Source organism: Macaca fascicularis, chromosome 1 (genome assembly GCF_037993035.2).
Source record: "Macaca fascicularis isolate 582-1 chromosome 1, T2T-MFA8v1.1".
In the NCBI taxonomy this organism is placed as follows: domain Eukaryota; kingdom Metazoa; phylum Chordata; class Mammalia; order Primates; family Cercopithecidae; genus Macaca; species Macaca fascicularis.
The window spans coordinates 74,040,130-74,064,304 of NC_088375.1; the positions used below are offsets into that span (position 1 = coordinate 74,040,130).

The window sequence follows — 24,175 nt, forward strand, 5'->3', positions numbered from 1 at the left end:
TAAACATTTCAATCCACCTTCTAACCCAGGGAATCTAGCTCCAGTGCTAGTCAGGCCTACTGCAGAGTGACAGGAGATGGAACAGTAGTTTTTAAGCAATTCTTGTTACTGGACTAAAGTAAGGTGGGGAGTAACAGTGAGATAGATAATGGGAGAGGAACAGAATGGGGTAAAAGTCTCAGCCTTGAATTTAAGAATATTGAAGGGTAGAGGAAGCAATGTAATAAAGGAAATCAGATCTCACTTAAAGAAAAAAAGTTAATTGAAAAAGCTGAGACAATCAGACATCCCTAGGTCACTGGACAGGCGTTTTGCTGATAACCCTGGGAAGACTAACAAGGGGGATGAGTAGAACAAAAATGGGTAATGAATGTCACAAAATGGCATTGATGGGCACGAATGTTGCAAGGAGGACGGTGGATTGGGGAGGATATTTTTCTCCTGGTAAATGTGGTCAGAACTATGAAAAAGACAGAGGTGGCCAGGAATGAAACAAACCAGCCCAAGAGTTCCAACTGGGGAATCTGTAGAATATTCTTTCAAAAGAGTCACACATAGGAGATAGTATGTGCAGTGATTGGCTCCTATTTTACCATCAAAATCCTGACAGTGCTTTTAAGATTTACTGTGCCATGTGCTTTCTATACTCATTTAAGTTATTTATAATAACATTAGTAGAAAAGAGTCACGATGCTCTCAGACTATCAAGATAACAAGTGGAGTGTCACAGATTAAAATATATGTATGTCTGTATGTCTGTATTTCATGAAAACAAAAATTATTTTAATAAAAATGTTAAATGATTTTTCTAGTTTTTAAAAATCACATCAAATTTTAAAAGAAAGTCACAACGAACTAGTTTAAGTTCCTTTTCAGTAATTACCCTGTCACCTGTCCACCCTCTAATGGAGGTGTTAATGAGGAGTGGAGCAGCCAAAAGGCAGGCAGCAGGGGGGCAATGAGTTTAAAAGAGCCCAGATAATCACAAACCCTGAAATAATTAGCCATTATATTTATAAATACACACATATTGAGAAACAGATTTGACTGGTTTTATCACATGCTTTCGGAGTTCAGCACACACTACTAGCTTCTCAGGGATAGGCACTTCAAAGAATTCATAGATTTAGTCCAGACTTTAGACAAGTGCATAATCTCTGCCTCCCTCTCTCTCTCTCTCTCTCTCTCTCTCTCTCTCACACACACACACACACACACACACACACGGAACTGGCATTATAGCACATCTTCAAAAATACAGCAACAAACACAAATGAGTAAAGGCAAATGGCCACAGACACCCAGAGAATAAGAAGTAGAATATTAAAGAGAGTGTAACTTTCAAAAGTGATTTACTTTCATAATATACTTTACACACTGAAAAAAATCATGTCGCAGAATACAAAGCTATGTTTCTTATCTGCCAGTCTTTAAAGCTAAATTAGAAAGGCAAGGAAAATGTAAATAAATGCAATGAACTAATATGCAATAAATTCAAGGGCAATGAAGAACAAAGCATATACATATATCCCGCATACATATATATATATAAAATATATATATAATATATATAGAGAGAGAGAAAGTATGTGTGTGTGTATCTTCTTCTTCAGATATGTTTCTTCCTGTCTTTCTCCACATCCAGACTCTCAGTTTTTTGAGGGAAAATATATTTTATCTCATTCAACATTCCCAGATGCTCGGATAGGGACACATCTATCAATATATAGCAACCCACTCTAGAAAATATTCAAAGATTAGCATATATTAAGTAAATGCAGATGTCACGGAACCAAAAACATCAATAACAAAAAACATTTTTTTTTTTTTTTTTTTTTTTGAGACAGAGTCTCGCCTGCCTCCCAGGCTGGAGTGCAGTGGCGCGATCTCGGCTCACTGCAACCTACCCCTCTTGGGTTCAAGGGATTCTCCTGCCTCAGCCTCCTGAGTAGTTGGGACTACAGGTGCGTGTCACCACACCCAGCTAACTTTTGCATTTTTAGTAAAGACGGGGGTTTCTCCGTGTTGGCCAGGATGGTATCGACCTCTTGACCTCGTGATCCGCCTGCCTTGGCCTCCCAAAGTGCTGGGATTACAGGCGTGAGTCACCACGCCCGGCCAAAAAAAATACTTTTTACAGAAGTTATTGCTTTGCAACTGCCAAAAAAAGTCAACTGTTGGTAAAGAAAGAGTTTAATTAGTAAAGCTTATAAAGATGTACCTTCCAGTCTGAGGATCAAATCCAAAGTAACGGTCTTTGCATTGGTCACAACGTTGCCCAGCAATGGAAGCATCTTGGCAAACACACTGACCAGTCAGGCTATTACAGATGTGATGAACTGAGCCAGCTGTATGGCATGAGCATGGCAGGCAGCCATTGGCACTGCCTGGAGAAATATAAAAACCTAGAAATAAAGACATTAAAAGTTTTATATATACTTCTTATCCACTCTTTTATTTAAAGCATAATAATTGATTACACAGAAAAACAGGATACTCTACCATGGCACTATCTCATTCCCAATACAAATGTGGTTATATCCGTTCTTCAGTGTGTCAATTACGACCAAAGAAAAGCTGAGTAAATTATCTACATTGTACTTGGGTGTCTCCCAGGCATCTACAATTCAATGTATTTAAAATCTGCTGCGTATTATTTCCACAAAAAACTTGACCTCCTCTAATCAGCTCCATTCCAACAGATATTACCAGTCATAGAGTTGCTTTGCCTAGAACACTGAGGTATCTTTGGTAGGGCAGACTTATAAAATATAGGAAACCAGTTACATCTGAATTTCTAACAATGAATTTTTTTAGTAAAGGTGCATTGCATGCAGCATTTGCTTAGACTAAAAAAGTTATCTGAAATTCAAATTAAACTAATTCTGTATTTCACTAAAATAAAAGTTTGCATCCTCCTCTTCTCTGACCCCCTACATTTTGCTAATTATCAAGTCCTATGGATGTTGCCTCCTAACAATTTTAAACCTTCCACTCTTCATCCCCACTACCACCTCCCAGATGAAGTCACCAACCACTTTTTTTATAACTAATACCTCAAACTAGATGCTACCACAGGGACTTTATGTTGAGTATCTCATTTAGTTGTCATAGAAATGCAAATAATGCAGGAATTATTATTACATCTATTTTGTCAATTAGAAAACAGAAGATTGAAAAGATTAACACACTTTCCTAAAATGGTAGAGTTAATGGATAGCAAAACTCAGGTTTACACCCAGGCCACCAAGTCCCAGAGGCCATCTCTTCTAATTGCATCCCTCTTGTCCTGTTCCAATCTATTCTTCGTAGCAGTCTTTTTCCAAAGTGCAGTTTGGACATTTCACTTCTCTGTTTGAAACTACTTGATGACTTCCTATTCCCCTCAGGAAATAAATCCAAATCTCTCTTCCAATTTCTAATCCTACAGTCAGGTCCCAGTTACGTCTCTAGCTTCCGCTCATGGCCCATTCCCCACTCAGTCCTTTGCAGTCATATTTGTTCCTCTTCTTGAGACTTAAAGGCCTTTTCATGGGCCATTCTGTCTGCTGGGATGATTTTGACATATCTCTTTTGCTTAGCTCACTCATATATGTCAGGTCTCGTGACTTCCTCAGGCAACTTTCCCTAGGCCAGGCTAGGTATGCCTGTTACAAATTCATAGCATCCTGTTTGTTTCCTAAGTGTTTACAAAAGTTATAATCAATCTCATTTCCATCAAAATCTAACTTCCATAAGGGCAGAAAACCCATCTGTTTCATTCATCATTGTCTCCCTAGTAGCTAGTACACTGCTTGGCACATAGTAGGCACTCCATACACATTCTATGAACAAATAAAAATGAGTTCAATTATTAAAAAAAAAGAAAAAGCCTGCAGAATTTAGAGATTTTAGCTTAACTCTAAAACCCGTATTTTTTTTCTTGTAGGAAAAGGAAAGAAATACAAATATGATTCAAAATTCTATTCAAGTTACTTAAAATCTCTTTGGAGCCCGGAGATGGAAGTTAACTGTTATAAAATTCAAAAGCTATCAGGCGGTTGAATTATGGAGCAGGCATATGAGGGAGAAATGGTTCTCAGGGTTATGTGATGTGTGTGTGCATGTATCTGTACATATACATATACACACATGCACAGACAAATGGGTACACACACAAGCATGTGCAAAATGCTGCAAAGAATTTTACTGAAACAATGGGGTAGAGGGATCACAGAAGGATTCTAATGAATACAGTTACAGCAAATAAAAATGAATTGTACAATTGTCATGACACTAATTCAAAGTTCATAAAATAGCAATGATATTGAAAGAAGGAGAGCATCAGCACAAAGAATTCATTCACAGAATGAATCCATTCTGTTATCTATTCTATAGGGAACAGCAAAAAGTAATTAGGATACTCTGAAACTCATTTCAGGCTCTAGTTGAAAACAAGCCATTTTCTTATAGCCACCAACAATTGGTTTTTTTCCTTCCCCTAGATCTTGTACATTGCGTCTTACAAAGTTTCAAGGGCAGGAAAACAGAATTGTGCACCGTGGGAGGAAAAGGAAAGGGCTCAAAATCTGTGCCATTCAGTTGGAGGAAATCAACTAATACTATCATTTTATCATAATTTACAGCCAGATTTCGCTATTTGTTTATTTGTATCACCTGACAGCAATTTCCCTTATATATACATTTGAAGAAATAGATCATGGCCATAACAATTAGTATATATTCTTATACCTGATTCATCACATGGTCAAAGTCAAATTCAGAAGGCTTCCATTTAAATTCAAGGCCACTGTGGTTGTGATTCTTTGTATTTTTCTTCCTGTGAAGGTATCTAGGCCCTTAAATCCATGATGATGGCATCATGAATGTGCTAACAGCCCTCCAATTTGGATAAATTACCCATTAGCACAGATACTTACAAGTAGAATTAATTTAGACTTATTTCAATAGCTCCAAGCCACAGAAAATTTGGAATAATTAAGGGTGAGTTTTAGAAGAAATGATGTATGAGATAAACCTCTAAGTATAGTAGGGGATGGCATTTTGGTGCACAAGTTGGGTAGTCCAAATTTTGCGGAGTAAAGAATGACACAGAAAAATCAGAAATTTAAGCAGAGAAGAACTAAAAAAATGTTAAGCACCCAGGGAGACTGCAAATGAAGGTAGGGCTTCCAGGAAAAGACTGCATGGGAATTTGCCTTGGGGTTAATTCCCCTCCTCCTCTCCGGAGCATGATTATAAAGGTTAATCCCACCAGTATTTTAGTTGTCCTATTTTTAAGCAGTTCTAATTAGGATGACTCAGGTAACTTCCTCTTGCCTTACCTGAATGTGCCTAATTCTAGACCATTACCTCCCTTTTATGACTTCCAACTATAGAAAACAATCTTTTCCCTTTCCTTCTGCTTAAACTTCAACTCCTGAATGTGGCTTAATTATAACTGACCTTAATTTATTTTAATGTAATGCATTTCTGATACCCCTTCGTTAGCTCTACTTCATGTTCCAAATCTTTGTATCTGTAGCATTGTAACTGATCTTATTGAGATTTCATTTCATGAGTGATTTTGTACCACATTCTTAAGCATGGTCATTAGGACAACATCATTGCCTTGCATTATGTAGTGCTGAGTGTTCACACATACATGGTCCAAATCAGCTCGCTAGTTTATTATTTTCCCATATTATTTAGCTGACCCCTGGTTTTAAACACGACAAACCTCAAGTGGAAAAATATGTATCATCCAGTTAAAGCAAAGAGTCACCCATATCATAGAATAGTGTTGCTTTATCTAGGAGAAGGATCTATAGAGTTCAAAGTTATTAGCAAGGCAGCTGGTATTATCTCCTGTAGTGGCTATTTGCACAGCACAGTATTTGTCCTGGGCATAAAAGAAGAGCCCATTTCCCAGCAATGTCCCTCCTGAGGACCATGAACAACCAGGCTTTGCCAAGGTCTTGAAAGGGAGAAAGAAAAGAAGTGTAACCTCTAGGCCTTATTCAAGAAAGGAGGGCAATGCTGGGGCTAAGCACTAATTGTAAGACATTTAGAAGAAACTACTCTCCCCTTAAGCCAGAAAATGGACATAATAGTTACACGAGAGCCCAGGGAGGGATGTGTGGCTCACCTATACCCATGCAACAAAAGACTATCTTGGGAATGGCTTTACGAATCAATATTTTCAATACTGTTGTATTGTTTGTAAACTGTATTTCAATATAGTTGATAATGGTAGTTTTCAAATTAAAACAATAATAATTTTCCTCCATTTGGGAGTTATAGATAAAATCTTGCTAAAATTACTTCTAGACTTACTTGATCAAGTAAATACATAAATATTAATATTATTCATCCCAAGGTATAATTTCTCTTATTTAAAACAATTTTTAAATGTTTTTCAGTTAAATTAGATAAACTTAAATTATTCTGCTGTTATTCCTTTTTTCTGGGCTGCTACTCCCTCCTTGAGCAGCTTGCTGATTCCTATTTCCTCTTAAAATTCAGATCAGAAATCATTTTCTCTAAGTTCCTAACACTCTGCTTCCTTCAAGAATTGATCTTTTCCTTCACTTTACTACTTCTCCATATTGTATATTTCTAATATTGCTCTTATCACATTGTGATACATTTACATGTGAGTCAGTTTCCCTTACTAAATCACAATGTCTTAGTATATTTGTGATTGTATATCTTAACACCAGCATCGTCCCTGGTAATTTACTCAACAGATGTTTATTGAAAAACAGATATATGAATGAAATGGATAGATAGTTGAATGGATGAATGGGTGGATGGATGGATAAAGATCTGCTGCCCTCTAAAATATGAGATGATTCCTTTAACACTGAAAAGGAAAATGGTAAACATAAATCTGTGAGTCATGAGAGTGGTTGGTCAGAGTGGCCTGTCCGATCAGGGAGTCTAGAGAGGAGTGTATATGAATCAGACACAATAAATTTAAAATATAGTGCTTATCACAGCAACAGATGGAACAGAGCTATAGAAAGAAAATGTTACACTAAAACTATATCTTAGTTCTTAAAGCAAAGTACATAATAATATGCTCATGTAAGAGAAAACATTATTGGAATTTTCTGTTTCATAAATAATCCAATTTTTCTATTTATGTGAATACCCATGAAAGACCCTCAGTAACATACTCTCTAAGAATCAAATCCAATAACAACAAATAACCCAAATAATGACAACTCCGATTACATCTTGGAGATTATAATTAATATATGTGTGTATGCATATTCAAAATCCACAGCAAAACTCTTATTCCCTGTTCCCATTCAGTGTTTATCAAATGTATGTTCTAAAGCCTGTCTCCTATGCCATTCCAACCATCTCCAAAATTTCTCCAATGAAGTTCTCAGAGATAATTCCATTTCTAGACCCCTTTAGTTTACCTCATCATTATTTGAACATTGTAGTTTCCCAGGACTCTGTTAATTGTCATTTTATGCCTACTACTTGGGTTTTGAACAACAAATGAAGTATCCCAGGATGTGAAGCAGTAAGCCAGAATCATGAGTTGAGATATGTTTGAAGGTGGGGGAAAGAAACAGTATTTATCTAACTCACCCTCAAATATTTATTGTGTGAATGTCTAAGACAAATATTGAGTGAGTTAGTTAGAAAAAGTTCCACTCTTTCAGAGTATACACTCTGGAGTCAGATGGACCTGTACTTATAAATGGCTCTTCTACTTAATTAGATCTCATTTCCCCAATTAGATTAAAACGAGAATAATCCCAGCACCTCCATCATAGAAATACTGTGCATGTTAAGGCCGGGCGCGGTGGCTCAAACCTGTAATCCCAGCACTTTGGGAGGCCGAGACGGGCGGATCACGAGGTCAGGAGATCGAGACCATCCTGGCTAACACGGTGAAACCCCGTCTCTACTAAAAAATACAAAAAAGTTAGCCAGGCGAGGTGGCGGGCGCCTGTAGTCCCAGCTACTCGGGAGGCTGAGGCAGGAGAATGGCAGAAACCCGGGAGGCGGAGCTTGCAGTGAGCTGAGATCCGGCCACTGCACTCCAGCCTGGGCGACAGAGCGAGACTCCAATTCAAAAAAAAAAAAAAAGAAAAAGAAATACTGTGCATGTTATATGGAACTTTGCAGGCAAAGCCCTATTACAGAGCCTGGCACACAGCGGAGTCTCAGTAAATATCATCTATTATCATCTTTGTAATTGTTAATTAGCAAGTCTTCTATGACAGAGATATTTTTCTTATCAGCGTCTTTTACTTTTTTTTCCCCAGATATACCTAAGATTGTGGTCTATATTTCCTGTGATAAAATCCTTCCTGATGATTTATCAGGGAAGAGGTTCTTACTTTGAGACTCAGGTCTCTCTGTGAAAAACATGTTAACCTAGAAAATTGTCTCACCAAACACTAGGAAATGTGGCATAATTGGATATCAACTTTGATGCATTGATTTTTAATGGAACATCAACATCTGATTCCAATTCCATTGGCAGGGTCTTGTACGCAATTCTAGTTTATGAGCTCATCACTTAATAAATATGATGTGCTACTTAATGAAACAAGATGCTTTGTTTTATGAATTGCAAAAGAAAACCAAAAGTAAATACTAGGGGGAAGCATGAGGCATTGTCCTATTAGTACAAAACATGTCATAGGAAGCTGTTTTCATTATAAATTAGCCTTTATTTTATTCCAAAGCTGCAGAGTCTTCAATAAGCACTCTCTGCCTCTAGTTCTCAAGGACAAGGGTGGGTCACTGGCTTGGGATGCCTTGACATCCTTCCCTGCCTTCCTCAGCCTGGCCTCTGATTAAGTGCCTACTGCTGAACATTATAAGGTCATCCAGCACAGAAATAGGGAACTGGGAAAAGATATTTAGTGTTATATTTATTAGTGTGGATATGTGTACATTCATATATGTACACACACTCCAAATAATTTTAAATTAAAGCATTTTTAAAATACTTAATGGAGGTTAAGCAGCATTTTTAACCTCTGTTCAAGTTATTGAATGGCATATTAAAACCAATGTGGCTCTAATGTACCTTCTAATGTGCACTGCTGCTTTAACAAATTGCCTATAAATTTTAGTTGAATTAAACCTATTCCTTGTACATTTGTAGTAAGGTTAGGTTAATAATACATGAGGTTTCATTACATGCACCTTCCTTAATAATGTTTTTTAAGAAAGTGGGACAAGAATCTATGTGCAGTCACCTAGTATGGGTCAGCAGTATTTGCAATCACAGATGAAAGGGAGGCAGAAGTCCTTAAGCTTGCTACTCATCCCTTCCTACCCCATCCTTCTCCCTCCATGCCCCACTACTCACACACACCAGTGTGCTGTCTGCCCCTGTGGTATATGATCTAGGTCTCTCAGACATGTTTAAATAAGTAAATGAAAGCTTAAGATTGTAGCAGCACATTTTACTGTGCACATTGCAGGGCTGGCTACTGCAAAACATCTGTTTATGATAAAGATACTTCAGGATAAGTGTTTCTCTTTTCAGTGCAAGTTTTACTGTAAGAGACCATAAAACCAGGGGAAAAAAAAATTAAAGTGGAATTTCTGAAGCAAAACCAAGAAAAAAGGAAAATCCATCCCAAAGCACATATTGCTCCTTTCATGGGCTATGCATATGTGTATACTGTATCTTGTTTTGTTAAAAAATATATAAGATACTTAGGTCACTATTATTTTTCCTCTTTTGTAAGGTTGAACACAACACTTTTCCTAAGTGTTGTGAAAGAAACATCACAGACCTTTGCTAGGTTCACACCTAAAAACAGGAGAATGCCACTGAGGTATTTTTGAAATAAAATTATTCATTAATTCAGAAAATACATAGGCAGCACTGCTATGGAGGTACTCTTATCCCTGCCTGAGATAGAGCACTGAACAATTGTGAAGGACAGCAATGAGACTTGTTGGCTGGAGAGGAAGAAATGATCTGAAGACTTCTGGAAATGAGGTCAGAGAGATCACGGACATTATAGACCACGGGGGTTATTAAATAATATAAACTTTGTTTCTTATTAGCTACGGTGAAAAGCAAATGGAAGGTGGAGTGATGGGATGTGACTCAAGTTTGAACAGTATCACTTTGGCTGTCTGCTGAGAAGTGATGGAAAAAAGACAAAGGTGAGTAGGAGGCTACTTGAATAGTCCAGGAACAGAGGAAGGTGGCTTGGACCTGGCTGGTGTAAGTAAGGGTGGCAAGAAGTGGTCAAATTCTGGATATATTTGAGGGTAAAATCAGCAGAATTGGTTTTGTTAGATGAGACGAAGGTTGTGGGGAAAAGAGAGAGCTCAAGAATGGCTGCAAAGATTTGGTCTGAAAAGGTTACAAGCCCAAAAACACTAGGGGAACATTGCCAGTAAAACACAGTGGATTGAATAATTTTTCCCTCCTAAAATCCCCAGAGATAAAATTAAAAAAAAAAAAAAAAAAGAGAGAGAGAGAGAGAAAGAGAAAATGACAATCAAAGATAATCTAGAAGAAAAACCTAAGCTCTTGCAGTGGAGAACCCAACAATAAGCTAATTGATTCAAGTTGTGTAACTTTAGAAAGAAAGGTTTCGGATTGAAAGCTCCAGAGATTTCTGGAAACAGATATCAGGTGTGCTAATACCTTCCCCAACCATGAAGTTGTCCTTCTTACATTTTAGGAGGACACAGTAAGCTTTTCCTTTAGAAGTTAAACCAAAGAAGGTCTGGACCCAACAAGTACATAAACAGGCATTATGTGAAGGGTTGCTTGTGATTATTGATTTTATGCATCAACTTGGCTAGGCTTGGTGCCCAGTTGTTTGGTCAAACATGAGTCTAGATGTTGCTATGAATGTGTTTTGCAGATTTTCTTAGAACATAAGAGCCATCTTCGATAGGCAAAAGGATTCACTGAGAGCCCAAGGATATAGAGATGGTAAAAACTTCCAGATGGTTTAAAAAAAAAAAAAAAAGAAGTGGAAAAGAAGCAAGAATCTGATTGACATTGCTAACAACTAATGGTGCAAACATTTAAAATTTTTGAATATTTTTTGAATGAAAGTGTTTTCATATAGCAGTAAAATTTCAAATCATTCTTTATGTTTAGATACTTGAAGACAATAAAGATACTTCAGATATTCAAATTTTCTCCTCAAATTACTTCCCTCCTTGTATTCTTTTTCAGAAGCTACTGGCACATGTGCTCTACCAAACACACAAATAAATAAACCAAGAAGAGAGAACGTGTAGGATTCAGGAAATGAAGGATCCAACATGGGAGACAGGGGAAGGCAATTGCTAGTACAGCAGCAAATGTTAACCCTTGGATATAGCTGTGCAACAGAACTAAAGATCAACCAGCCTAAACTTCCCACTCGCATATCTAGGGGGAAAAAACAAAACCTTATAGATTTCTTGAATAGAGTTCCCTTGGAGAGTTTCGTTTCCTAGAAATGCCTAAGAGAGTCCCGAAAAACTAAGCAAAGGCAAATTTTTTGAAGAAAGAAAATATAGTCAAAGCATATTATATGGCATAAATGTACAGTAAATTTATATAGTCATAGTAAAGAAATATCTGAATGCTGATTTAACCAAACAAAGGGATTGCTAAGCAGGAGGTGAAAGCAGCTAAACAACTCATCTTCTATAGGGGGAAGAAAATAAATAATGTCTACATTTTAAAAATCAAGATTTTATATATATATATCCCGGAAATACAGACATGAAAGCCCAGAAGAAACATCTAAAGAAGTTGAAGGTGTTTTCCCTGAGCATGGAGATTCCTGGGAAAATGATAAGGCTGGGCTCTTTACATTTTACTTGTTTTTTAAAATTTTGCAAATATAAATTTTGATTAAAATTCCAATTAAATTTAAAAATGACAATACTGGATAATAATACTAAGTCTTCTTCGTGCAACCCCCTCCTGATCTCCTTTCTCTTTTCCTGGCTCTTTTTTTGGAGAGCTTTATCTGGTACCCATTTGCCTTTTTTTTTTTTGATACAGAGTTTGGCTCTTATTGCCCAGGCAGGAGTGCAATGGTGTGGTATCAGCTCACTGCAACCTCTGCCTCCCAGGTTCAAGTGATTCTCCTGCCTCAGCCTCCCAAGTAGCTAGGATTGCAGGCATGTGCCACCACACCCAGCTAATTTTGTATTTTCAGTAGAGATGGAGTTTCACCATGTTGGTCAGATTGGTCTCAAACTCCTAACCTCAGGTGGTCCACCCACCTCGGCATCTCAAAGTGCTGGGATTACAGGCATGAGCCACCATGTGTGGCCTTTAGGAGAATAATTTATTAGTCACTATTTGCCTAAGTACAGATGTAACAAAACTCCTTTTCAAAGGTTTATTGCAAATTGTCTTCTTTCTTTAGAGGAAGATATAGAAAATGCATCAACACTAATACTGAAAAACAATGATCGTATTTAAAGCATTATTGTATTTTATTTACATGTGCAATTGTCTTATTTCCCTTGTTAGAGTTGCAATATCTTGAGGGCAAGTATTATCTTATTCAACTTGCATAACTACAATAATAATATAATTAATTGTACATTGTGGGCACACAGTAAGGGGTTTATTTAATTGAAGACACTGAGAAATAATCAGGAGTTTTAACAAGGTCATCTCATTGGGCTGCTTTTTAAAGCAGGCACTCATGATCTTAAATGAGAAAAAAAGCAAAAGAGAAAAACAGAAAAATGACTAATTTTAGACAATAATATAAAAAGAAACAGGTTGATAATTTCTTTCACTTCACCATTCCTCCTTTTAAACCATTTCCTGTTTCCATTGTAATGAAATATCAGTATGACTTTACTTGTACAATATAAACATGGCTACCCAGTTTACCTTTCTGGAAACTAAACACTGATATAAAAGTGCAAATAAATAGTCTATTTGGTAACCTCCATAGTATCTTAAACTCTTAGCAACAAAGAAACATAATTGAGTATTGCCAAGGATCCAAAAATAATCTCTATTTAAATTTATATCATATATTTACTTGTAAATTATTCTGTCAGTTTCCCCATCAAAATTTAAGCTCACTGAAAGTACTGTTTGCTACTACACATAAAATGTTCTCTGACTAAATTAAGAACTCAACGGTACTCAGAAGAAAATGATTTCTCAGTAAGAGAAATGTTTATCTATATGAAAATAACTGCACTGTTCAACAAAATATAGTAATCCAAATCTATAGCTTGATCATTCTAGCTTTTCATAACCAGGTCAATATCCTGGGTCAATAACTCAGCAAGGCCACTGATACATTATAGCATATCCTTGGAAGGAAGAGTGACTAGAATAGAAGTGATTCTATATGGCAAAGCATGTAAGAAACAGTTGAAGATACCAAGAAGAGATTTTGTACATATATTTCCTCAGGACTCAAGAGGCCTTCATTAACTTTGGCTGATTTTTTTAAAATTGCTAATAATGAGATCTATCCAAAAAGTACAAAACTGATGGTCATTAAAAGCATCTGTTTGGAAGTAAACTAATGTTCTGCCAACCAATTTTGCAAGTGTAGGACATTCCTAGTATAGCCAAGGCTGTCTTCAAGGATCAATTTCTTTCTTATTCCTTATAATAGCAGAGGCCCCAAATTTTAATTAGACACCTGGATATTCAGATAGAGCATCTATCTGCCAGCCTCTTTTTCAGTGAGGTATGGACATACAAAGCAGTTCTGACCAATAGGATATGAGTAGAACTGATACAGGCTCCACTCAGGTACCAGCTTAAAGATAAAGCTGCTTACCCCCAGCTAGAAATAGACAGTTGGAAGAAAATATGGAAGTCCCCTGTTGAGAAGGACAGGGGAATGCCTTTAGAGAGTCAGTAAGCTGAAGAAATGGAGCTTCAAATATTTTTTCTCAGTCTGGTACATTTTATACTAAATATTTTACAATACCCTGTTGAAATTTTTCAGTAAATAAAAATATTTTCACCATGTTTAATGCTCCCTACTCATAACACATTGATTCCATTTATAGGTCCATATGGTCTTCAGAAGAAAGAAGCATAACTATGGAGTAATAACAATGAGATCTGTATTATTATTTCTTGAACATAAACCTCCCTTCAAGGTCATATAATAAATTGAACATGAAGACAATAGAAGCTTGAGCACATTTTCAAAAATGCATTATTTTCAAGTTTTCTATAGGTTTGAGTTAAACCACCTCTTAAAACACTGATGCTTCATGTCAACTTTGTTGTTCACTGAGTGATGGAGAATTGTAGGCAGTATGTTGAATAGTAAAACTAGTCAGAGGATGCCAACTAACATTGAAAAGGAGGATTATACTGCATTCCATGTCGGGAAAGGAGAATGAACCAAAGTATCAGGTAGATTGAAATCAGCTCTGCATGCGACATGTGTAGCTCCAGTGAAGTGGCTGCAGTGTCTGAAGAAGATAGGAGTATCAGGGAGCAAAGCTGGGTGTCTAGACTATGACCAGAAGATATAAACTCATAAAGATTTGCCCAGATTGGACTCAAATGATAAGCAAAATAAAACACATTTTAGGTAACCCTACAGGAGAATGATATAACTAAATAAGTGCTTTAGGGGAATTATTCTGCCAATACTATATAGGGTAGATAGGAAAGAGCCATAGGTTTGGGTGGGAGAAAGTGGCTTAGAGTTGGGAACAAAGAGATCACCACAATGAGAGCCACAAAGATGAAGGAAAGAGCAATGAAGTCAGTATTTTTTCATCCTAGGAAGGGCACAAATGAGACAGAATTATGCATGATGTAGATATATTATCCATGGCTATTTCTGCATGATATACAAAACAACCAGAAAACGTTTTCTAACTATTTTAGTTCATTATTTAGATATCTGGTAGGTGTACAAAGTACTGAGATGATGGGTTGGGTCTTTCATTGAAAGGACCAAAAGGAGCAAATGTTTGTTATTATGATTTCAGAGTTTATCTAAAATCAGAAAAAACTGTTTAAAACGTGTGACTTGTATTGTATATACAATTAAAGTTAGAATGGAGCAGTAAATTTTAACAATTGATAATTACTCAAAAGGATATAACATTTGATCTATTAGCTTTTTTTGGTTTACGTAGAAAGAAGGATGTATAAATCATGGTTATTTGACTGTGCAGGAGACAGAGTACCTACCTTGTTTCCAAAATTAAAGATATTGATACACAGTGAAAGAGAAAAAAACATCATCTTAGGATACCAAAAAGTTAATTGCAAATTTGGAAGGATTAACCTGAAGGTAAAAAGAGTGAATGTGTTGTATCTGTCATTTAGGCTGTCTGCCCAGGTCTCCATAATCTTCCTGTTTTCTGGGATACTTACCACCTTGCTCCTACCTGATGAAAAGGTCCCTAAAAGCCATGCTCATTTTATAAGTATGTGACACCCCTGGCCACAGTGAATTGGCTCAGAGGTAACCAACCAAACAAAAGTGAGTCAATTCCAATTTTCCTCTAGAAATTTTAACTAAGAAGTAGCTAATAAATCTCTCTATTGTAGCTGATGGTAGAATTATAAACAATTTCAGGGGACATAGGGTGGCCATGTACCCATATAGACAAAGAGAGAGGTAAAGTCCCCTTCTGCAAAAGGCAGACAGAGAGAGAGAGAGAGAGACGAATGAATATGTATCAATGGAAGCATTCTAATTCCTGAGTCCTGACTGTAGTGGTCCTTCTTAGGTTTTTATGGAATATCTAGTTATAATATAGTCTCCATTTACGTTTAAACCAGTTCAAGTTGTTTTCTAATACTTACATGTCAAAAAGAATGAACACTTCATCAATTCCTTCCTGTCTCTTTCATCTTACTTGTCACACTGACCAATGCCAAAGGAAAAACGTGGCCCAGTTCTCCTAGGCCTGGTTCTTTGCTATGTAAACATAACTTTTGTTCTACTCCTTCTCTGGCTAGCAAATCACACTTTTGAGTTTGTATCATGCTCATTTTTCGGAGCTAATATTGGCTGACAGAACAACAATTAGCACAGCTGTTAAACAACTGATAAATACTTATATTTATCATGATATCATAATGAGTATTTTAGTTAAAATCTTAAATGCAAGGAGAGCCATAGATGGGGTCTATCCCTCTTTCAATTGGGAAAGAGATGGAAAGATAAGTTTGTATACAATAAGATTAAACAGTAGCCTATTTTATTAATTTGATGACATGTAGAAACAATTCTAAGTATTTCTATACAAAGCTAGAACATATAGCCTCTTCAGTGAAAACATTTAGCCAGCTTTATTCGAGATTTAGTCCATCATTTGAATATTTGGCATTATATGGACATTCAACTCAAATTTTCCTTTCTCTGGAAAATAAAATTGACTCTTCTTAACCTAATTTTTAAAAAAACTGTTAAAAGGAGATTTACTTCAAGTGAAGAAATTAAGTCTCAATTATGAAATAGATCTGATTGGCTGAGTTTTATCTGAAGTATCCTCCCAAAATAGTAACATAAATAAGCCTGATAATTTTGAACAAGTTAAATGGTTGTATCTGTGTTGGATAATGATCTAAATACAACAATGATTTTGGAAATAAAATTTGTAGAAGCCACAATCCAGAAACAGGGATAAGTCACCTGTTACGAGTTAACAAAAGGAATGTCATTGTGCACTGAAAACGTAACACATTTCTTTCTTACCTGGTTGACACTGATTACACCTTCTTCCTTGACGATTAGGCACACATAGGCACTGGCCACTGATTGGGTCACAAATGGTCCCAGGTAATGTCCCCAAGGAGTCACACTCACACATCTGGCAGCCTTGAAAATTGTCAATGGTCAAATTGTACCTGTGAGGCTCACACTGATTACAGCGAAGACCTGTTACCCCTAATTTGCAAGGACATTGTCCTGTTGATTTGTCACACAACAGAGAGCCATTTATTGTCCCAGCCTTATCACAGTTGCAAGGCAGGCAGAGGAAAGAATTATTTTGCCGTAAGTAGAAGTGTCCCTCCAAACATTTATTGCACTGTCTCCCTTCAACATTGGGCTTACAGATGCACTGCCCTGTCTTAGCATTACAGACAGTCCCAGGGAGGGATCCAGCTGTGTCACAGTCACAGGCCTTACAATTGGTGACATCTAACCCATAAAAGTTTTCTCTGCAGGTGTCACACTGAAGTCCTTTAGCTTCTTTTTTGCACTCACACTGCCCAGACAGAGGATTGCAGAATTTGTTCACTGAGCCATGGAGGTTACACTGGCAGGGCTCACATCCATCATCATTAATGCTTCGGAGAAATTTAAATCCAAAATTGCAACGATCACACCTAAGCCCTAAAGATAAAATATATTTAAAAGGTGAGGATGGAAAAATGATTTCATTCAAGATAGATGAGGCACAAACAATGCTACTGCAGACAATACGAACACAAAATATGGAGTGTTTTCTCACAAGTAGTGCCATAGAGGGCTAATCATACTCTCAAAATATAATGGCAATATTTAATTTAGCTTTAATATACAACTGTTTGCAATGAACTTCATAAATGTTTAATTATTACTTAATGCAAAGAAAATGCTTAATGCAAATGTTGTTTCTGTTACATATGCTGTAGCTCTTTTTCTCTTTAACAAATCTTAAAAACTACTTTAATAAATGTGTTCATTTAAAATTATAGTAGAATTACATAGGACAAATTAGTTGTTTTCCTAAAGATAAGAAATCTCTAAAGATGTTTAATAAAATGTTAACCTGAGTACAAAGTTTCAGCTAGACAGAATGAATAAGTTCTGGACCTCTATTGTGCAGCATGGTGACTATACTTAGTAATAATGTATTGTATACTTGAAAATTGCTAAGAGATTAGATCTTAAATGTTCTCACCCCAAAAACATGATGAGTACATGAGGTGATGGATATGTTAATTAGCTGGAATTAATCATTTTATGATGTGTACATATATCAAAACATCATGTTGTCTGCCATAAATATATGCAATTTTTATTTAATTACACCTTAGTGAAGCTGGGAAAAAAAGAAAAAAAAAAGTAAGCTGATAACTATTTTTGCGAAAACAGCATATACACTTATTTCTGAATCCAGACATTTAAGTAATTAATATAAATAAAACTTATCCAGGGCAATTCTTAGTTTAATCCTTTTGTATGCTCCTCTATTTTATCATTTTCAATTAATATAAATTATGCTCTCCTTGGCTCATAAAGCAATCACATTGCTTGTCATCTTGTATGACTCAGAACATACCTCTTTAAACACTAAGTAAATTCTGTTTTTTATATTACTTCTATTTAAAGTAGTACACATATACATTTTACAAATAAAGAAAAATGTTTTATCACCTATACTTAAATCTCTGACAAGTAAGGTTATTCTAAAAAAAGGGTATTACAAGGCGAAGAAATAAAAAAATTAGAATAGTAAATGTTTAGATGCAAAATATTTCCTTTAGATAGTCTCCAAATATCCATGAATTTAAATAACTGACTGCATGGGTTGAATCAACTGAAACATTTACTTCCAGCTATAATTGCAATTTAAAAATTAGTCTTAAAATAAGAGTCAAAAACACACTCAGGAACTCATATGTAGAAAAACATTTCCTAAACTGGAAGGAAATGCATAATATATATGAATATATATGGATAAAAATGCAAGAACTCCAATGGAAGGCAAGTTCTTTAACAGTGATGAATGACTCACCTAAGGCATATCATTTAATTTCAATAAGGAAAATAAAAAAGGACCACTATTGCTGCAAATTTTAAAAATAACTGTATTGTTAACAAGAATTATGACTCATTTTGAACTATTAAAATTGGTCTACATGGATTCATATCATATCAGTTTTAAAAATATGCGCAGTGCTTATTTGAATATGCCATACATATTCCTGACAGGTAATCTATTCCTAACGATACTCAGGAAGGCCTACAGGGCATCACATTCGGTGTTAACAAGTACAGGCGAGTTAGCACACTTGGCATTTAATTCACATTCTTCTCCCTTTTTATTCTAGATGAATGACCTACTTTAATAAAATTATTGGTGCTAATGTATTTTACTGGTGATAGAATCATTAGTAAGATTTAACAGTTTTGTTAACTCTAACAGTTTGCTTTCTGAAGCGTATACAACATACACTTGTATTTTCTGGGTTTCTTTTTTTTCATATTAACAAGGTGAAATTGAATAAAGTTACTTGCTCATCCCATTAGGAAAGTAAATATATATGCATATCAAGTTTTTGTTTTTATAAAAAGTGCCACATTTGCAGAAATAACACCAGAAAGAATAATTATTTATAATACTGAAGTAATTTAGAATTTAGTCTTCACAAAATATATATTTCTTTTTCCTGCAGAAAACCATCTGGATCAATCAACAAAACAGGCACATAGTAGGGATAGCATAACACATTCTAAATTAATTTTGATTTTTGCCTTCCTCAAGCTCTGGAATCTAACCATCACATGAAAGATTCCGTTGATACAAAGAAGTAATCATTTCACTGTCTTTAAAGGCCTTGCTTTAACTTCTGTTTTCACATCTTGAGTTTAAAATATATCTCACATTAAAGAACAAAGGATGCCATACAAATTGAATTCAAGGTCTTAGAATTCCTTCAGCATCATATATAGCACATACAAATACGTACTTCTCTTTACACGTTAGTTATTCTTTCTTTCTAAAAAATTAGTTTTTGTATGCTTGAGATGCATAAAACCAAATTACATTACAGATTTTCATGTAATGTTTCTTTAAACCAGAGAAATCTCATGTAATGCCATTAAACACACCTACATTCTCTTTATTAAATTGAAACATTTGTCTAGCTGAATTGTGTAGCATGATGTATACTTACATAAATAAAAGATAAAGAATTAGATTTAGAGGTATATTACAGAAATGAAAATAGTATTCAGAATGATATGTACATATGCTTGTGTACATGTAAGCATTTGTGTGTGTGTGTGTGTGTGTGTGTGTGTGTGTGTGTGTGTGTGTGTGTGAAAGAGAGAGAGAGAGAGAGAGTGATCACTGCCAGGCATATTTTTATTATTGTAAGGTTCAGGTCAGTGTTAGACAAACCATGGATGACTTGGTGTCTTGAATGACAATAGAAAGGCAAAGGTCTTTTTTGAACTTCCTATACGAACCAAGACATATTCAGTTACAATACAGGGCTCACTTCATCAGGAAACTTTCCTCTCATAATATTCTCATATATCAAAATTTCAAAGTGCATTATGTACATAGTGCATTTTGGGCACATGATAAATTTTGTCCTTATGTGGCAGTGGTTCCCCTCAAAAATGTTGGATGTAATAAATTGCTATAATCAAATCTAATTTCTGAAAAATACCTGTGGGAGTAACAAACAAAAAAGCACGTCTTGTATAAAAAAATGATAAATAACAGCGAAGGTAGCTGTTTATTATAATCAACTTGGTGCTGAATTACAAAATTAAAATTATGTAGCCCTTTATAAGTAACCCGAGCAATATACATGATCTGTAGAATTATGTTGACTTATTTTGCATTTCATAGGAACAGTTCAAAGAAATATAATAGAAAAAAATGGAAAGATTTATCACAAAGGACCCTGTAGCACAGAATATTTTGAAAAAATCCATTTATTTTGGTCTATTAAGAAAACTAGCATGAAAATGATTTGCTTAGAACTCATTAAGTTTAAAACATTTTGAAAAAGTGCTAATTTTCTAAAAGAAACATCTATGCAGTAAGCAAATTATATCTTTCTATGACTTATTAGTATGGGACCATGTGAACTAATGCATCTACAGAATAAAGAAACTTCTAAAGGGTTGATTAAACTAAGCTTCAAGCTGCAGTTTGATAGAATTATTAATTTAATCATTTTAAACAGTTAATTTCATCCAAAATTTTTTTTCCAGCCTTCCTTGAGCAAAGAAATTTGCTTTACTCTTCAGTTAAGAAATCAAATAGAGAATTTTATTCCAGATGGTAATAGAGATGTGACTGTAAACTTTTGCGTTACACATACCAATAACGTTTGCTTTGCACTTGCATTGGCCTGAATTTTGGTGACAGGTAATATCTCCATCCACTGTCCCAGAGGTATTGCAGTTACAAGGACTGCAGCCATCAGGATCCAACTCTTGTAGATTGTAGAATCCATTCTGGCAGTGATTGCACTGTCTGCCAGACACATGTCTCTTACAATTACACTGGCCTCCAATCTAGAGAAGATACAACATTTTGTAGAATGATGAACGTATCTATTTTTAGATAATTTGCTCATTAGGTACAAGACAGGGAGGGAGGGAGAAGAAAACTAAATGTTCAACAGACAAGAAGGTAATAAGATAGTTTTCCTCTTGACACACAACATGGGAGGCTTCAGCAGGGGGAATATATAGAACTGAATGAAAATAAAATCCATAGAAGTTAGTTGTATAAGAATAAAAGGGAAATGGGGAATTAACCATTAAATACTATATATAGAAATCAAAATATAAATATGTAGAGACTGAAAATAGAAAACAGTCAGCAGTTAATTTAGTCTTTAGGACACTATTTCTCTCTCTTTTTTTTTTTTTTTTTTTTTGTTACCAGGCTGGAGTGCAGTGGCGCAATCTTGTCTCACTACAACCTCTGCCTCCTGGGTTCAAGCGATTCTCCTGCCTCAGCCTTCCGAATAGCTGGGACTACAGGCGCCTGTCACCACGCTCAGCTAATTTTTGTAATTTTAGTAGAGGCGGGATTTCGCCAGGATGGTCTCGATCTCTTGCCCTCGTGATCTGCCCACCTCAACCTCCCAAAGTGCTGGGATTACAGGCGTGAATCACCGCACCCAGCCCACCTCTCTGTTTGATTCCTCTTGTTTACTGTCTGATTGATTTAAACTTGTTTTGTAAATGCTAGGTATTTAAATTAAGGGAGAATCTTTCTATAATGATATCATTCCATAAGCAATGTAACAATATTTAATGTTATTTGTTAATAGAATTATTTATGCCTATTGATATTGACCCTAATACATGTTTTCTTACCCAACTCCCCTTTTTGGACTATTCAGCATATGTATGATTCATTTCACCACATTAAATATATTTAGCTGATTTATATTGTGGTAAGAAATTCCAAAAATGTTTCTTGTTTTAAAGCATTTTCAAGCAAAATAACAGCTAAAATACTGTGCCATTTTACTCTTCAAGCATCTGATTTGAGAAGAATGAAAATACATAAAATATAGTGTTCATCCACTTTACGCATAGATAATACTAGGTTGATTAAAGAAAGATGAGAACTAAACTCTTCGTAAGCAGACATATGTATATAAAATGTCAAATAAATATGAGAAATTTAATAACTTAGGACTCTAACACAGCAATGTGGGTACAGACTTCAAATCTCTTTTATAGTCCCTGACATTTTCCCCCCTGACTTTCTTTCACTTGGATTGAATCCAGCTCTTCACATTTGGAGGCAGAGTTACCACAGAGGGAAGTAACTTACTTGTGAAAAGATATTATTTGATTTCTATTTAATTTCAAGGATATTTAAAAATATCCAGGTTGGGATTCAGTTACAAGAAGGACTTAGAAATTAAATAATTTTTAAAGACCTATCACTGCCTCAATTTTCCTCGTCCAAGAAATAGAGACTCACTGGAAGCTTTATTTAAGGATAAATTAAGACAATTGATATGAAAATATCTAAGACTAAAAGATAAATGGTTATATGCAAACCAAATGTAGTTGTAGATAATAATGAACCTCAATATCAAAGATGCATATAGGTTTAGAAAGATGAATAAGAACGATGAATTGCCTTCTTGTGCCTGACTGTTTCTTGGTCTTATTCACATCTAGTCCAAAGGATACAAAATCATTACTCAAGACAGAGATTTGATTCAGCCTACAAAACTAAATGGCATTTATTGGTGGATATGTGTAACATACAGGCACATCATGAAAATCCAATAGGCCTGTCAGTACATACTTGTAACACTTCAAGTACATCAACCCATAACTCAGGCCTGAGTATTTGCTGGTACTTTATAGGTATCAGTCCTGTTCTCCAAACGGATGGTAAACACCTTAAGGCATTGGACATACATTATGTTTCCCTCAAATAATAATCTTAAACATTACCCACATGTAAACAATATGTTTTCAAATAGCAAGGAAGCGTGCAAAAGGTAAAGAGAAATAAAAGTGCAAAAACTTTTTATTTTATATGTTTTGTTATATTCTTTTTTTTTTTTTTTTTTTTTTTTTTGAGACGGCTTAATTCTTGTTGCCCAGGCTGGAGTACAATGGCGCAATCTCGGCTCACTGCAACCTCCGCCTCCCAAGTTCAAGAGATTCTCCTGTTTCAGCCTCCCCAGTAGCTGGGCCACCATGCATGGCTAATTTTTTGTCTTTTTATTAGAGACACTGTTTCACCATGTTGGTCAGGCTGGTCTTGAACTCCTGTCCTTAGATGATCTGCCCGCCTTGGCCTCCCAAATATTTGGGATTACAGGCATGAGCCACGGCCCCTGGTCTTGTTGTATTCTTATTTACATGTAATGCATGTATCAGCTGAAGCGTCCTTACCTTTTGAAATCTAGATAAGGCTGCCTATGACCCTAATTCCATTCCTGAACGACAGAAGTGCTCCTTAAGTTTATAAGAATTCTACACATATTGATCATTTCATAGTCGCCCTGACCCTACACTTCTGCTTCTTCCCTTTTGAAGTCTTTCTGGCTCCTACCAGCACTGCCCTGTGTCACCCAGAGGTGAAACTCAGCTAATGCCTCAATTTCAAGAACTCTTGTTCAAAACAAACGAAGAAACAAAATGTAGTTGTTAACCTTTATTAAAGGTTTGGGGTAAAAGAGGAATTAAATCATTACTTTGCAATTCATAATATCCCTTTAGTTTCCCCTATAGCTAGAGATTTTCATCGGCACTCCAATTATCTACCATCTCTGTGGCTTCTCTCTTCTTCCTCCTTGCTCTGCCATAAAGCATATCCACTTTTTTCTGTACACCTGACTTTGCATGGTCACTTTCTCACATACATCCCAAAAGTGTATATTATTGCCTTGATTCTTGTGAAAACCTAAGTCTTATCCAGATATTTTTGTCAATAAAAACAATTCTTTCTATATGAACAACTCTGTCACAAATTAATAAAATAACAAGTTTACTCCCAT

General features: G+C 35.6%; 1 protein-coding gene across 1 annotated transcript in view; it reads right to left on the reverse strand.

The window, feature by feature from the left end:
- USH2A (usherin) overlaps nucleotides 1-24,175 on the reverse strand; it is an 800,507-nt gene that overhangs the window by 604,150 nt on the left and 172,182 nt on the right. The window contains exons 12-14 of the mRNA XM_005540847.5: nucleotides 21,011-21,206; nucleotides 16,656-17,297; nucleotides 2,222-2,405 (exon numbers count right to left, since the gene is read on the reverse strand). Coding sequence (XP_005540904.3) covers nucleotides 2,222-2,405; nucleotides 16,656-17,297; nucleotides 21,011-21,206 — 1,022 coding nt within the window. The remainder of the gene's footprint in view (nucleotides 1-2,221; nucleotides 2,406-16,655; nucleotides 17,298-21,010; nucleotides 21,207-24,175) is intronic.